At 30.9% G+C, this 13,293-nt stretch overlaps 1 protein-coding gene across 12 annotated transcripts in view; it reads right to left on the bottom strand.

Annotated features, from left to right (window-relative positions):
• LOC127702963 (1-phosphatidylinositol 4,5-bisphosphate phosphodiesterase gamma-1-like) overlaps positions 1 to 13,293 on the bottom strand; it is a 102,793-nt gene that overhangs the window by 14,500 nt on the left and 75,000 nt on the right. For all 12 annotated transcript variants that reach the window (XM_052207307.1, XM_052207313.1, XM_052207316.1 and 9 more), the window contains 8 exons: positions 10,616 to 10,712; positions 8,312 to 8,411; positions 6,484 to 6,654; positions 4,873 to 4,975; positions 4,002 to 4,116; positions 3,466 to 3,630; positions 2,311 to 2,399; positions 519 to 703 (listed from right to left, as the gene is read on the bottom strand). In XM_052207307.1, coding sequence (XP_052063267.1) covers positions 519 to 703; positions 2,311 to 2,399; positions 3,466 to 3,630; positions 4,002 to 4,116; positions 4,873 to 4,975; positions 6,484 to 6,654; positions 8,312 to 8,411; positions 10,616 to 10,712 — 1,025 coding nt within the window. The remainder of the gene's footprint in view (positions 1 to 518; positions 704 to 2,310; positions 2,400 to 3,465; positions 3,631 to 4,001; positions 4,117 to 4,872; positions 4,976 to 6,483; positions 6,655 to 8,311; positions 8,412 to 10,615; positions 10,713 to 13,293) is intronic.

Below are 13,293 nucleotides of genomic sequence, written 5' to 3'. Positions count from 1 at the left end.
GAACTAAATAAGCCAAACAAAATTAAAAATAAACAAAGTGAAAATAAAAAACAATGTGCATCATGCAACATTTTCATGCCAATATAACACAAATACTTCATAACAGATTGTTCCTAAGTTTATAATTAATATAGTTTTTCTTTCAACAAGTTACAAAGGCCTTGAAATTTACCAATTTTACAACAATTAAGGATATGATCTTAGTATGCTAAACTCTATATCAAATTCATTAGTGTTATTTCTTTAAATATTTTTTCTTTATTTTAAGCCTTGTTTTTTTTTTATTTTTGTCAAAATGATACTTGATCTTTTAATTTTATATTTAACATTCTTTACTTCCATTTCTATGGAAAACCATATCTAATTAATAATCATTTAAACATTATTCTATTTCAAGAAAACAGAAAATTTACTTTCCCCATTTTCAAAGAAAAAAATTTCACACGGAGATAAAAATCACTTCACTTTTCCTATTTTGGCAATTTAAAATAATTTTCATTCTTTACAATATAACTCACTTTCTCTGACGACGTTCATCGTTTTTTGCAATTAAATCTTCTTCCGTAAGAGACAGTTCCTCCATTAATTTTTGAACACTCTGCTGTTTTCCTTCCTTTTGATAAGTTCCAATCTGTTCCTCCAGATCTTTCTTCTTATCTCGTAAATCTTGTATACAGGCATAGATATCTGACTCTTCACTTTCCTGAAACAGTGAAATATGAGTCAAAATAAAGCATGTTTAAACCTACCTATAACACACACCAGAGCAACTGAGACCACCGTTTTTGGTCGGGTTCGTGTTGCTCAGTCTTTAGTTTTCTATGTTGTGTTTTGTGTACTATTGTTTGTCTGTTTCTTTTTTTAGCCATGGCGTTGTCAGTTTATTTTCTACTATGAGATTGAATGCCCCTTTGGTATCTTTCGCCTCTCTTTGTTAACCTAATTGGGTGAGGCATTTCAGAATCTAATGGATTATGGGTAATTTTAATTCTGAAACAGTAAATTAAGGATGTATCCTTCTACCATCATTTTTCACCAATGATATCTTTTTATAATTTAATTTTGGAAGTAACACGTCTTCTGATTGGCTGAAAGTGTTTTGTCTATCAGCTCATAGACATAATTTTGTCATGTGACCGTGACGTCACCAACGTTTTTTTTCAAAATTTACTCCCTAAAAATAGAATTTAGAATTAAATTATAAGAAATGACTGTAATATTTTTTCTGCCTATTCAAAATAACCTAAAAAATGTGGTGCACACTTGTGCACCACATTTTTTATGTTATTTCTTCATAGACAGAAAAAATATTACAGTCATTCCTTAACATAGGTTGGTCGGTAGGGGACTAATAGGTCCATGTGCTTGCTTTTTTAGATATAAGTATTTGAAAAATAGTAATTTTTGGTGGGAAAAAATGTTTCTGGAATTTTCAAAACAAACATTTGAGTAGAAAAGAATATTAAAGGGACATTAACTGTTAAATTCATTATCACCAATTTGACTTAAATTCTTATATTTGATTCATATCATACCAAAATGTAAACCCAAATTACAAAAAGTCCAAAAGAAACAATTAATAATGAATGGACTCGTTATAATGTATCCGCATTTCATAAATATTTTATACTTGATGCCACCTAATTAACCATTGAGATAATTTCAGAAGGCTGCTGATAGTCATTCAACCTGTAGTTGAAGTATGGTGGAGTTGTGTAATTACAAATTTTCAAGGTCAGTTTGATTTCATGTCAGATTTCAAAAAAGTAAATCATCATTTTAACTGTATATGAATACTTTCTTGTGGTAGAAATCAGTCATAGGAATGGGTTTTTTTTATGTGTTTATGGTAGCTGCCTTATTTCCCTTTTCAATGTTGACTTTCATTTCTTTCAACTGAACACGCTAAGGGTATGCTTAAACCATCTTCAGCTAAAGGTCAAGTTAGACAATGAATACGGATTCAAATGAGGTAACATTATGAACTTGCAACCCAATAATACATTTGCAATGTTTTTGATCTTATTTTAACCAAATTGAACCAAACTGACTGCTGATAGGAAAACATTATTTCAATATTCTGTTTTTTATAAATGTTTGAAACAAAACAAAAAAAATGTTTTCCCCTCTTGATTGCAGCTAATGCCCCTTTAAATGGATAAAAAGGATAAAAGAAATGGCAAAATTAAAAAAAAAAAAATGCCAGCAATATAGTTATGACATTTTTTTTTAAATATTGAGAAATAAGAGTTTTCCTGGACTTACAATACTTCTTGGTGGCAGCAATGGAGCATCATGATAAATACTTACTCTGGGATTCTTTTTATCTATATGCACTAACAAAGCAGCCATTTCTAATTCTTCACTATAACCATTCAGTATAGGTACACTTCTATAACCTGTAATATATTTGATTGAAATGATATTTGAGTGAGAAGACAATTAGTTTATAACAATATTTGATACAGACATTTTTTTGTATGATATTTATTTTTCCTTACATTCATATCCTTGAAATTATCATAAATATCTTAAACATTGGCCATTTCAAACTCTATTTACCTGTATGATTTAAACCAAGATTATAAATGTTCTGTTACCTGAAAACCAATATCAAACCAGACTTTGTACAAGTTACTTAGAATGTTGTTTGTACACCAAATATTTTCCTTGATCTAAAAGAAGTAACTGGGAATACCTGTACACCATTCCCCCCTACTCATATCAAATGACTAACTGGAAAAGTCTATTCATCAAATATGTTTGCCTGATCTTAAATGCCTTACTTGAATTGTTGCCGAACTTGGACTATTGCAAGTCTAATAACTTCCAAACCTAATCTGAAACAGCTACCAATGAATGCTGGCTCCTTGCCAAAATTGTTATCAGATCTTTAATAAGAACTAGGGCTTAAATAAGAAGTATATGTATTAAGCTGACCTTGATCAAGATCTAAGAAAAAAAGCTTAACAACATATATTTCCCTTGATCTTAAACAAGTGCCTAGGAATGTCTATCCATAACATTTGAAACAACTATTGTTTCCTCTTCATTCTGTATTTCTCTTATTCTTAAATAATTAGCTGTTCTGTAATCTTCATTGTATATCTATTCCGACTTTACACTTTTATCTGGAGCATACCAGATGAAAGTTTTCCCAGAAACATGTGTCATGCCCAACCAATATTTTATATCATCTTGAACAAGTAATTTGGATTGTTGCTTGTTTACCAAATATTACACCTACTGATAATCTTCAACAAGTAATTATGATTGTAGCTGCATAACTGTTACTCTAATAGTGTTTGGATTTTTTTGGCAAGGAGCTAAAGTTCTCCAGCTACTTGGATAAGTTCTTGCTACAAAAATCTGGTGAATACATTTTATAGAAAATAACAAATGAAATAAACTTCTTCTATGAGAAATAAATAGATAAATGTCTATAAATATAGAGGCTAATCTTACCTGATCGTAAACAAGAAACAGGGAATGTTGCCTGTCCCAGAAACTTAGGATCACCAAATACATCTTCGTCCTGTACGAAGAATCTGATTAGTGCCAATTCTGGGCAGGTAATGTCAAAAGTGTTAGAACAATTTTCTCTCCAAGTAGGGTTTAAACCATTGTCATCTGAAAACACAAAATATAATTCTACTTTTAATTCTTTATTTAAAGTCATACTGTATATAGATTTTGTGGGGTTGAAATAGCATGATTTATCTGTGTTGGAAGTTCGATCAAAGAGATAATTTTTTTTTTTTTTAGAAAGAGCAGCAAAGTGTATTTTCCAACCTAAAGGTCACAGTGACCTATAAATTTTCTCAACAATTTTAATCGACATATCAATGGAATTTATTACATATAAAATGCAGATCATAATATTGGGAAAAAAAACTGATGGATATAAATTGTTAATCTCAGGCCTATTACCTATGTTTAGGTGAATATAATGTGCTCATTATGTTTTTTACCCTTCATAGAATTACACACGAGACACATACCAATTTTCGGTGTTTTAAACTTGCTATTATCTGTTTCTGTTCCCGCTATTTCTATTTCTACAAATGGACAGGCAAATCCTCGCCCAGACTTTAATAAATGTCTAGCTCCCAGTACCTGTCAAACAAATAAATAATGTGGTCAATTTCTCAATTTTCATTTTCAATCACAATGTCAAACCACAGCAAAACTATCTAATTGCATATGTAAATTTTAACATGTTATATGACCAGATAATTGAATCCAAATAGACAAAAACAAATATCAATATTTAATGTGTATGAATTTTTTGTATCTTGATCACTTTTGAAAGAGTCAAAATAAACAGTAACATTTATAATCAAGGGCTCCCACTATCTCTGAAACATTAAATTCACCTATTTTCAATGATGGTACTAGAAAACTTACATTTAGATGAAAAGGTTACCAGTTAATTTTGTCTGTATGACATTTGGAAAAGCTTCCCTTAACAAGCTTGTTCTGACAGGCATTGCCATTACAGTTAGAATTTTTGTTATGGTTAATGACTGCTTTAATTCAGTAAGATACCTCTGTTTCAAAATTTCTAAATAAAATATATGTTTAATCAATTCCAACAATTGAGTAAAGTTTCAAGTAGATCTATCCAAAGATACTCAAGTAAGTGTTCAACCTGAAAAAAGTTAACTTAAACCTGAAAGTCAAAGTCCCTGAACTATGTAATGACAAAAAATTAAAAAATGAAAAGGGAGTTACCTTTAATCAATCCCAAATCCAGCGTCAACTTTCTCAAGTACATAAATCAATATAACTCTAGAAAATGTACGATATTTGAAAAAAGTGATAGGATCAACGTCTAGGTAACACTTTAATGAAGACTAAATAATATCTTACAGTAATATGTAACGTGAGTGGGTCTACATTTTGTAAGCACTGTTTACTAAATGGACTGTAATCTTTTGCTCTCATCACCTCGGGCTGCAAAACATACCCACACCTGCAATACAAAATGCACATATACTTTTACATATACTGTGTAAATAGGAATTCATTCAGTTCATTATAATATTTGTATTTTTTTTTTTATCTGTTCGCAGCATCTGAAATTGTACAGGAATGCTACAAAATTCTTAACTTGAATCTTTTTATAATAATATTTTCATAAACCTTCAGAAACTTTAAATGTAAGTGTCTAATTTGGCTGCCTATATACCAGTTAATATTTCAAAATTAAAAGTGTTTCAACTTGATGCACAACCATGTGATCTAATTATATAAAATGATTTTTGTATAGTTTTATCTTCTAAAGTGTTTTATTAAAACATCTTCTTGTCAACATATATGCTCTATATTCGCAGTTCAAATGCATACAAAGGAAAATGGACCATTTTCATTTAATTTGGTGGAAAATTGTAAAGCCCAACATAAATTTAAAAAATACCTTTTTTCTTATCTAGTGAACTATCCTAATTTCTAATTTCAACCAGAAACAGGAACCATATAAGAGCTAATGGGAGCCTATTTTTTGGTTAAGTAAACAATTTGATTAGCCTATTTATATATTTATGACTTTTTAGATGTAAACCAGAGTTGTCCGCTCTTTTGCAAAATTTTATCAAGATTTGTCGCTAATATTTTCTTATAAAATACGCTTTCATACAGCAAAAAAAACCTCATTTGGTTGTAGCTTTTTATTCATTTCTATAATTGTCCTTAATTTTGTTCAGACTTCCATATTCAAAATTATAAAGTTGGTCTACCATGGTATAAATAATGAAAAATTCTTAATCAATGGATCAAAGGTCTATAATAAACATTTAAACATATGGAAATATAACATGGGAAAAAGTCTCAATCAAAACAATCAGATGGGGATGTAAATCCTAATTTGATCTTGTTATAGGCCTTAATAAAAATATTAATGGTCCAAATTTACTGCATCAGATGCTCATTTCGACAATTAATTTTTATTCAGTGATGCATGAGGCCTAAATACTTGAAAATCCAAACCTAATACAAACATTGAAACCAAATAAATGGGGAATGTGTCCATGGGACACATATGATGCCGCTGCTTGCATATAATGTAATAAAGGGACATATATCAAGAAAAAAACGAAAACAAAATATTCAGCATTTTTTCCATTTGTAAGAGGCATAACTCTAGAAATGTAAAAGTAACGCCACTCACATTCAAACTTGATCTGTGTTTTGTGGTAATTAGCATTGTGTACAAGTTTCATAACATTTGGTTGAGGCAAACTAATGTTAGATAATGGAAACCAATTTCAGGACGTACAGACGTACAGACGGACAAGGATAAAACTTAATGCCCCCTCCGCTACGGCAGGGGCATAAAAAGGCCTAAAGTATATCCAAATTTGGAAAATAAACAGGGAGACATATTCCTTAATTTAAAACCATTTCCAAAATTTTATAACAGCAAATTTCAATAAAACAATATCTGTATTTAATGCCAATCCTGAAATAAAATAACTTAATTACCTTCCATTTCTCATAAATCTGCCTTCATTCAGTTGCATAGATCTATCTGGAGTCTGATAATTGAGTGACACCATCTGACAACCACAATTCCACATTGGCACAGGGTCATAGTTGGAGGAGTCCATACGAGATCCCTTTGGATATACTCTACTTAATTGTTTCGTGTTGTATGTGAGAATGTTAAAGAAAGTAATCATTTACTGTTTTGTCCAGTGGCAAATATTACATGTATAAGTATACCTCATTCGCAAAAATGTTGCACAAGTGTAGTTTAGGTTTCTGACATATCTCAAATGTTTTCAAGAGTTGGATTACACGACGGGTGCCACATGTGGAGCAGGATCTGCTTACCCTTCTGGAGCACCTGAGATCACCCCCAGTTTTTGGTGGGGTTCGTGTTGCTCAGTCTTTAGTTTTCTATGTTGTGTTTTGTGTACTGTTGTTTTGTCTGTTGGTCTTTTCCTTTTTTAGCCATGGCGTTGACAGTTTATTTTCAACTAATGAGTTTGAAATGTTCCTTTGTTATCTTTCGCTTCTCTTTTGCATTAGAATAGAACTAACTGTAAAGAGGGGCCTGATGGGGGGGTCTCATCACGATTCATGAGTTGATTTTTTTGTCAATCACGATTCACAGAAAATAAATTTCCATGAACACGGATCACGAAAATATAAAAAAAAAAAAAAATCTGTAGAAAAACAGATCACGATAGCGAAAATGGGCCGATCACGAAGAACGAAAATAACTCATCAGGCCCCTCTGTAAACTGTTGGTAGTTTTGTTGTCGTCAATAAGAGTTAGATTGTTGTCAAATCTGCTTTTGATTCTAGCAAATCTCCCGACACATTACAATCATATTTAAAGACTTAATATTGTAAGTAATACATATGAAAGTCAAATCCTGAATTGGCTCTTAAATATCAGCTGAGTGATTTCACTTTCTGTTTTCTGTGCATACACAATAAAAAAAAAAACAATTACACTGACATGAACTCAAGGTTCCACTGTTAAGGTCATATTTATAAATTAACAGTTTATAAAACTGTAATTTGTTCAAAATATTAAGGATTTTCTACTCAGGAATAGATAACCTTAGCTGTATTTAGCAAAATCTTTTGGAATTTTGAGTCCTCAATACTTTTCAACTTCGTACTTTATTTGGCCTTTTATTTTATTTGATTTAAGCATCACTGATGAGTCTTTTGAAGAAGAAACATGGTCTGGCATACAAAATTATAAGACTGGTATCTTTGTTGATTTTTTTCCAATGAATACACCTTATCGCTATTTGTCTGCCATTACTGGACATCACAAAGGTTCCCGTAAAATTTTGACGTCACAATAGAAAATGTCTGACCCCACAATGGAAAAGTGATTGTTGTGTGACGTCAATAGTTCAAGTGTCGCAGATTCTCGGGTTAAGCTTCGCAGATTCCCAAATAGCGATAAGGCCTTGCGGTCATAAAACTTTCGAGCACGATTATTGTACTCAGAAATCAACCAATCAAAATACTGGATTTGGTGTTTCGAGCACAAATTTTGGCCATTGTTATATTATAGTTCGTTTCTGTGTGTGTTACATTTTAATGTTGTGTTTCTGTTGTGTCGTAGTTCTCCTCTTATATTTGATGTGTTTCCCTCAGTTTTAGTTTGTAACCCGGATTTGCTTTTTTCTCAATCGATTTATGAATTTTGAACAGGGGTATACTACTGTTGCCTTTATTTTGTACTCCGAGTACCAAGTAAAGTTTTATGACTTTTTACACACTGTTATACAATACACATGATCATATTATCACTTTTAAGATTTTAAATACTGACAAAGGATATTTTACAAAGCTTGAAGCCTGGTGTCTTGTTAAATATTTTTCAACTTTTATTTCTGAGAAGGAAGACATTTCACAGCAGTTGATTGGTCCTTTAATGGCTCCTAAAATGAAATGACATCAAAATTCTGTTAACAATGTACAATCAAAAAACATTCATTTACAAAATAAATAAACCAAGTCCTTTTCAATAAGTGTAATATTGATTATATTAAACTTAAATCAAATCAGCTGATAAGACAATAAAGTCTCCCCCAAACATGTGATAACTCAAGGATCATTCATAATTTTGACTTATAATAGAAGTATTTCCCCAAGGGACAAAAATCTCATGAATATAGGCAAATGTTTTGTTTGTTTTAAATTGGGGATTGACCTAAACATACCAGTAACTTGTCCAAATAAAATAACAATATTTCAATCCATGTGTGCCTTATTTGTAATTTCATTTTCATATCAGCAGTTCCTGAAACTGTTTTAACCTTTCAAGCAGAGAAATGCTTCTTATTAAAGCATACATTTGAAGAAGAAAGTTATTCAAAAATACATTTATATTTCATAAATTTGTTTAAAATTTCCGAATCAACAACACAATTTTTGACTTGTTATTTCATTCCCTTTAAAATTTTAATAAAATGATAATAGAGCATACACTGGCTGTGTTAAACAAAAGAAGAAAGTGTCCATGGGACATAGATGGCCTTGCATGTGATATATACATAAAATTAAAAAAAAATGTCCATTCATAAAGGGACAGAACTGTATAAGATTCATAACATTTGGTTGAGGCAAAGTAAAGTTAGAGTGTCGAAATGACAAATTCAGCAATTTATCCATTTATATAAAGACATAACTCGTGAAACGTGAAGGTGACGTCACCCACCACATTTGAAACTTGATCTGTATTTGGTGGAAATAAGCATTGTGTATAAGTTTCATAACATTTGGTTGAAGCAAACTAGAGTTAGAGAATGGAAACCAACTTTTGGAAGTATGGACGGACATATGGACAGACAAGGGTAAAACTTAAATAAACAGCTGCGCCATGAGCGCATGATATGCCCGTCGTCTTGTGTGTGAATTTTTATGCAATAAGCATAAATAGTTTCTGACATACGGCGTGACATGCGAAAACCCTCCTTTTTTTTTTACAAAAAACTCAATATCTCTAAAATAAAATTTTGAATCAAAACCAAAAAGTATACAGATCTTTAGATTAATATAACTAAGAAGTGTGTGTAAAATTTTAAGCAATTATCATAAATCGTTTTTGAGATACGGCGCGACATGTGAAAACCCCTCTTTTAAAAAAAAAAATCAATATCTCAAAAATTAAATTTTGAATCTAAACCAAAAAGTATACAGATCTTTAGAATAATATAACTAAGAAGTGTGTAAAATTTTAAGCAATAATCATAAATTGTTTTTGAGATACGGCGCGACATGTGAAAAACCCCTCCCCCTTTTTTTACAAAATACTCAATAACTCAAAAATAAAATTTTGAATCATCACCAAAAAGTATACAGATCTTAAGGTTAATATAACTAAGAAGTGTGTAAAGTTTTAAGCAATAATCGTAAACTGTTTTTGAGTTTCAGCGTGACATGTGAAAAACCCATCCCCCTTTTTTAACAAAATACTCAATATCTCTAAAATAAAATTTTGAATCATCACCAAAAAGTATACAGATCTTAAGGTTAATATAACTAAGAAGTGTGTAAAGTTTTAAGCAATAATCATAAACTGTTTTTGAGATACGGCGTGACATGTGAAAAACCCATCCCCCTTTTTTAACAAAATACTCAATATCTCTAAAATAAAATTTTGAATCATCACCAAAAAGTATACAGATCTTAAGATTAATATAACTAAGAAGTGTGTAAAGTTTTAAGCAATAATCATAAATTGTTTTTGAGATACGGCGCGACATGTGAAAAAAAACACACCTGTTTTAGTTACTAAGTCCCGTAACTCAAAAAGTTTTAATCTTATTTTCACCAAAAAGTATACAGATGGTTTGACCATCATAAGAAACAGCTATGTTAAGTTTCATGAAATTTGGATAAGTCATTCTCAAGTAATGGTGCGACATGTTTACGCCGGACAGACAGACGGACGGACATTTGTATACCATAATACATCCCGTCAAAAATTGACGGGCGTATAAAAATGTATAACAAGAATAACTGATGGACGGACGACGGCCGCACAGACCGAAAAACATAATGCCCCTAAGTGGGACATAAAAATATGCATTAAAATCATAGAATAGATATCAATTAAAAAATTTATCTGAAAATGTCTTACTATCTAAATCAAATGGCACAGCAACAGCATATACAATCAGATCAGACAAATCTCTGGCTAAGCATTTCTTCCTCTCTAACTGTTTATCTTTCTGTTTCTGAAAAATATTGAAAAAATAATGTCAACAAAGGTATTTTCTAATAAAAATTTGTATTCCTTAGGTTTAAGCAAACTTTGTCATTCATCAATACAAATTAATTCATAAGTCATAGCCAATCAAATCACTTTCATCGACTAAATCATAAGGACGATTATAATGATGATCATCATTTGATTTTTAATGTCGAGTGGCAGATATTACATGCATTTCAGGATGAAAACATTTTAATGTTATATGAATATGAACCCTACTGCGTTCAAGATTGACAAGCTGATTCAGATTTTTTTTAAACTTGCTAGTTTAAACATGGTAACTAACACACAGGAAGACATGTAACCCTATCTGGGCACAATATTCTGACTCCTAGCCAACTACTGTAAATTCAGAAATTATTGCGAGGTTTTTATTATTGCGAATAATGTGATTGGGGAGTATCGCAATAGTAAGAACTCGCATTCTGATACCTGATACATATATCTGTATGCAGCTTTTGCTCACATCGCAATAATTAATCTCGCATTTTTGTTCTTTCTTAAAAAATTGTGATAATAACTGCAAGCAATAATTTCTGAATTTACAATAGTCTTTTTACTTCTTATTGCGATGTTATTGGCCTAAAAGCAGCATATCTCATTTTTTTTAGGTTTTTGGTTTAACCCAGCCAGGAAACGACACTTTGACCTACCACACTCAAACTGATCAAACTACCATGAGACCACAGAGGGAGTTTAGTTTTTAAGACTATGTTTAACGCATCAAACTTAGAAATAAGAACAAAATGTCTGTGAAAAATTAGAATGTTTTGCAAGAAAAAGATATCTCTTGATTTTCATGTAAATTCTATTGTTAAGTTTAATTGAAGTCTGGAGCTGGCATGTCAGTTAACTGCTAGTAGTCTGTTGTTATTTATGTATTATTGTCATTTTGTTTATTTTCTTTGGTTACCTCTTCTGACATCAGACTCGGACTTCTCTTGAACTGAATTTTAATGTGCGTATTGTTATGCGTTTACTTTTCTACATTGGCTAGAGGTATAGGGGAGGGTTGAGATCTCATAAACATGTTTAACCCCGTCGCATTTTTGCGCCTGTCCCAAGTCAGGAGCCTCTAGCCTTTGTTAGTCTTGTATTATTTTTTATTTTAGTTTCTTGTGTACAATTTGGAGTTTAGTATGGCGTTCATTATCACTGAACTAGTATATATATTTGTTTAGGGGCCAGCTGAAGGGCTCCTCCGGGTGCGGGAATTTCTCGCTACATTGAAGACCTGTTGGTGACCTTCTGCTGTTGTCTGTTCTATGGTCGGGTTGTTGTCTCTTTGACACATTCCCCATTTCCATTCTCAATTTTATGGTTAAAAATTAACATTATTATTTATGGAAAATATATCAGAAAGAATAACAATTTCAAAATATATTATCACAATTGAATTTGAGAAACAACTTTTTTAAATATTGAGAAATACACAGGTGTCTGGATGGTAATGTTCAAATGCATAACTTAAGAATAAGCCAGATGGAATGGATAACATATATTCATAAATATATATTGAGGGATATTTGAAAATGTGCAAAGCTAAAACCATAAATTAAGGCATTTCTTTTGTTCATTGAAAAAGAAATTGTAAAAAAAAAACTGTTGATTTAGATTTCATTCCAACCTATATACATGTATATATATTTTATTTTAAATCATGAAAAAAGTCTCTATTGAAACTATACTATTATGCATGTAATGGCAAATGAATTTTATCTGAAATTGTTTCAAAGTTTTATATTTCTTATTTCTCTAATTATAAGCCAATGAATGGAGGTGAAAATGCTTTGAAAAATGCGGGAAAACATCATTGAAACAGAACAGTTGCTTGGAAACATGCAAAGAATTTCTCATACTTTCTTACTATTTCCACCTCTATATATCCTAAAAATCTGCTCCATATTCAATATGGATGCAATAACCATGAAAGGGCCTATTAAGCAAGAACTCTTAACCACTGTGGAATACTTAGATTTATTTTTAATGGGGTTCACGTCACTGTATCTTATGTATTCTTTGTTTTATTCTAATGATCTTAAAGATTTTGATCAATAGCTATTTTTAACAAAATTAGTCAAATTACTGTATATGTATATCTTATCTCTGTGTATTTATTTTCACATATTTCGCATTAGGTATATTTCGCAAATACAAATGAAGTTTATGTGCATATAAAAACCCTAAAATTTAAATCATCTTGCATTATATATAAAACTGTACATGTACCTTAACCTGATAAAACTTTAATCAAAATGTCAAACCATTAAAACAACACCAGTGATCGAGACAAAGAACCATTTAAGGATGAAAGTGCAAAATACTCATCAAGGTTTTTTTAATTATGAAGAATTAGTGTAAAACTTGTTCTTAGTAATGGATCAAAACAAAGAAGTTCTATAAATGAGTTACAATTGCCTGAAGCATATTTATCAGAATACAGGATTTTCATCGCGAAAGATGAATTTTAAATTTTTTTATTTGAAAATGAAGGTTATAATTTAATTTAATATCCAACATTATGAAGTACTATTCGATGTAAAGAG

The sequence above is a fragment of the Mytilus californianus genome, unplaced genomic scaffold (genome assembly GCF_021869535.1).
Source record: "Mytilus californianus isolate M0D057914Y unplaced genomic scaffold, xbMytCali1.0.p SCAF_5, whole genome shotgun sequence".
Taxonomy (NCBI): Eukaryota; Metazoa; Mollusca; class Bivalvia; order Mytilida; family Mytilidae; genus Mytilus; species Mytilus californianus.
The sequence above is the reverse complement of the archived record's forward strand: the minus strand, read 5'-3'. Positions and strand labels throughout refer to the sequence as shown.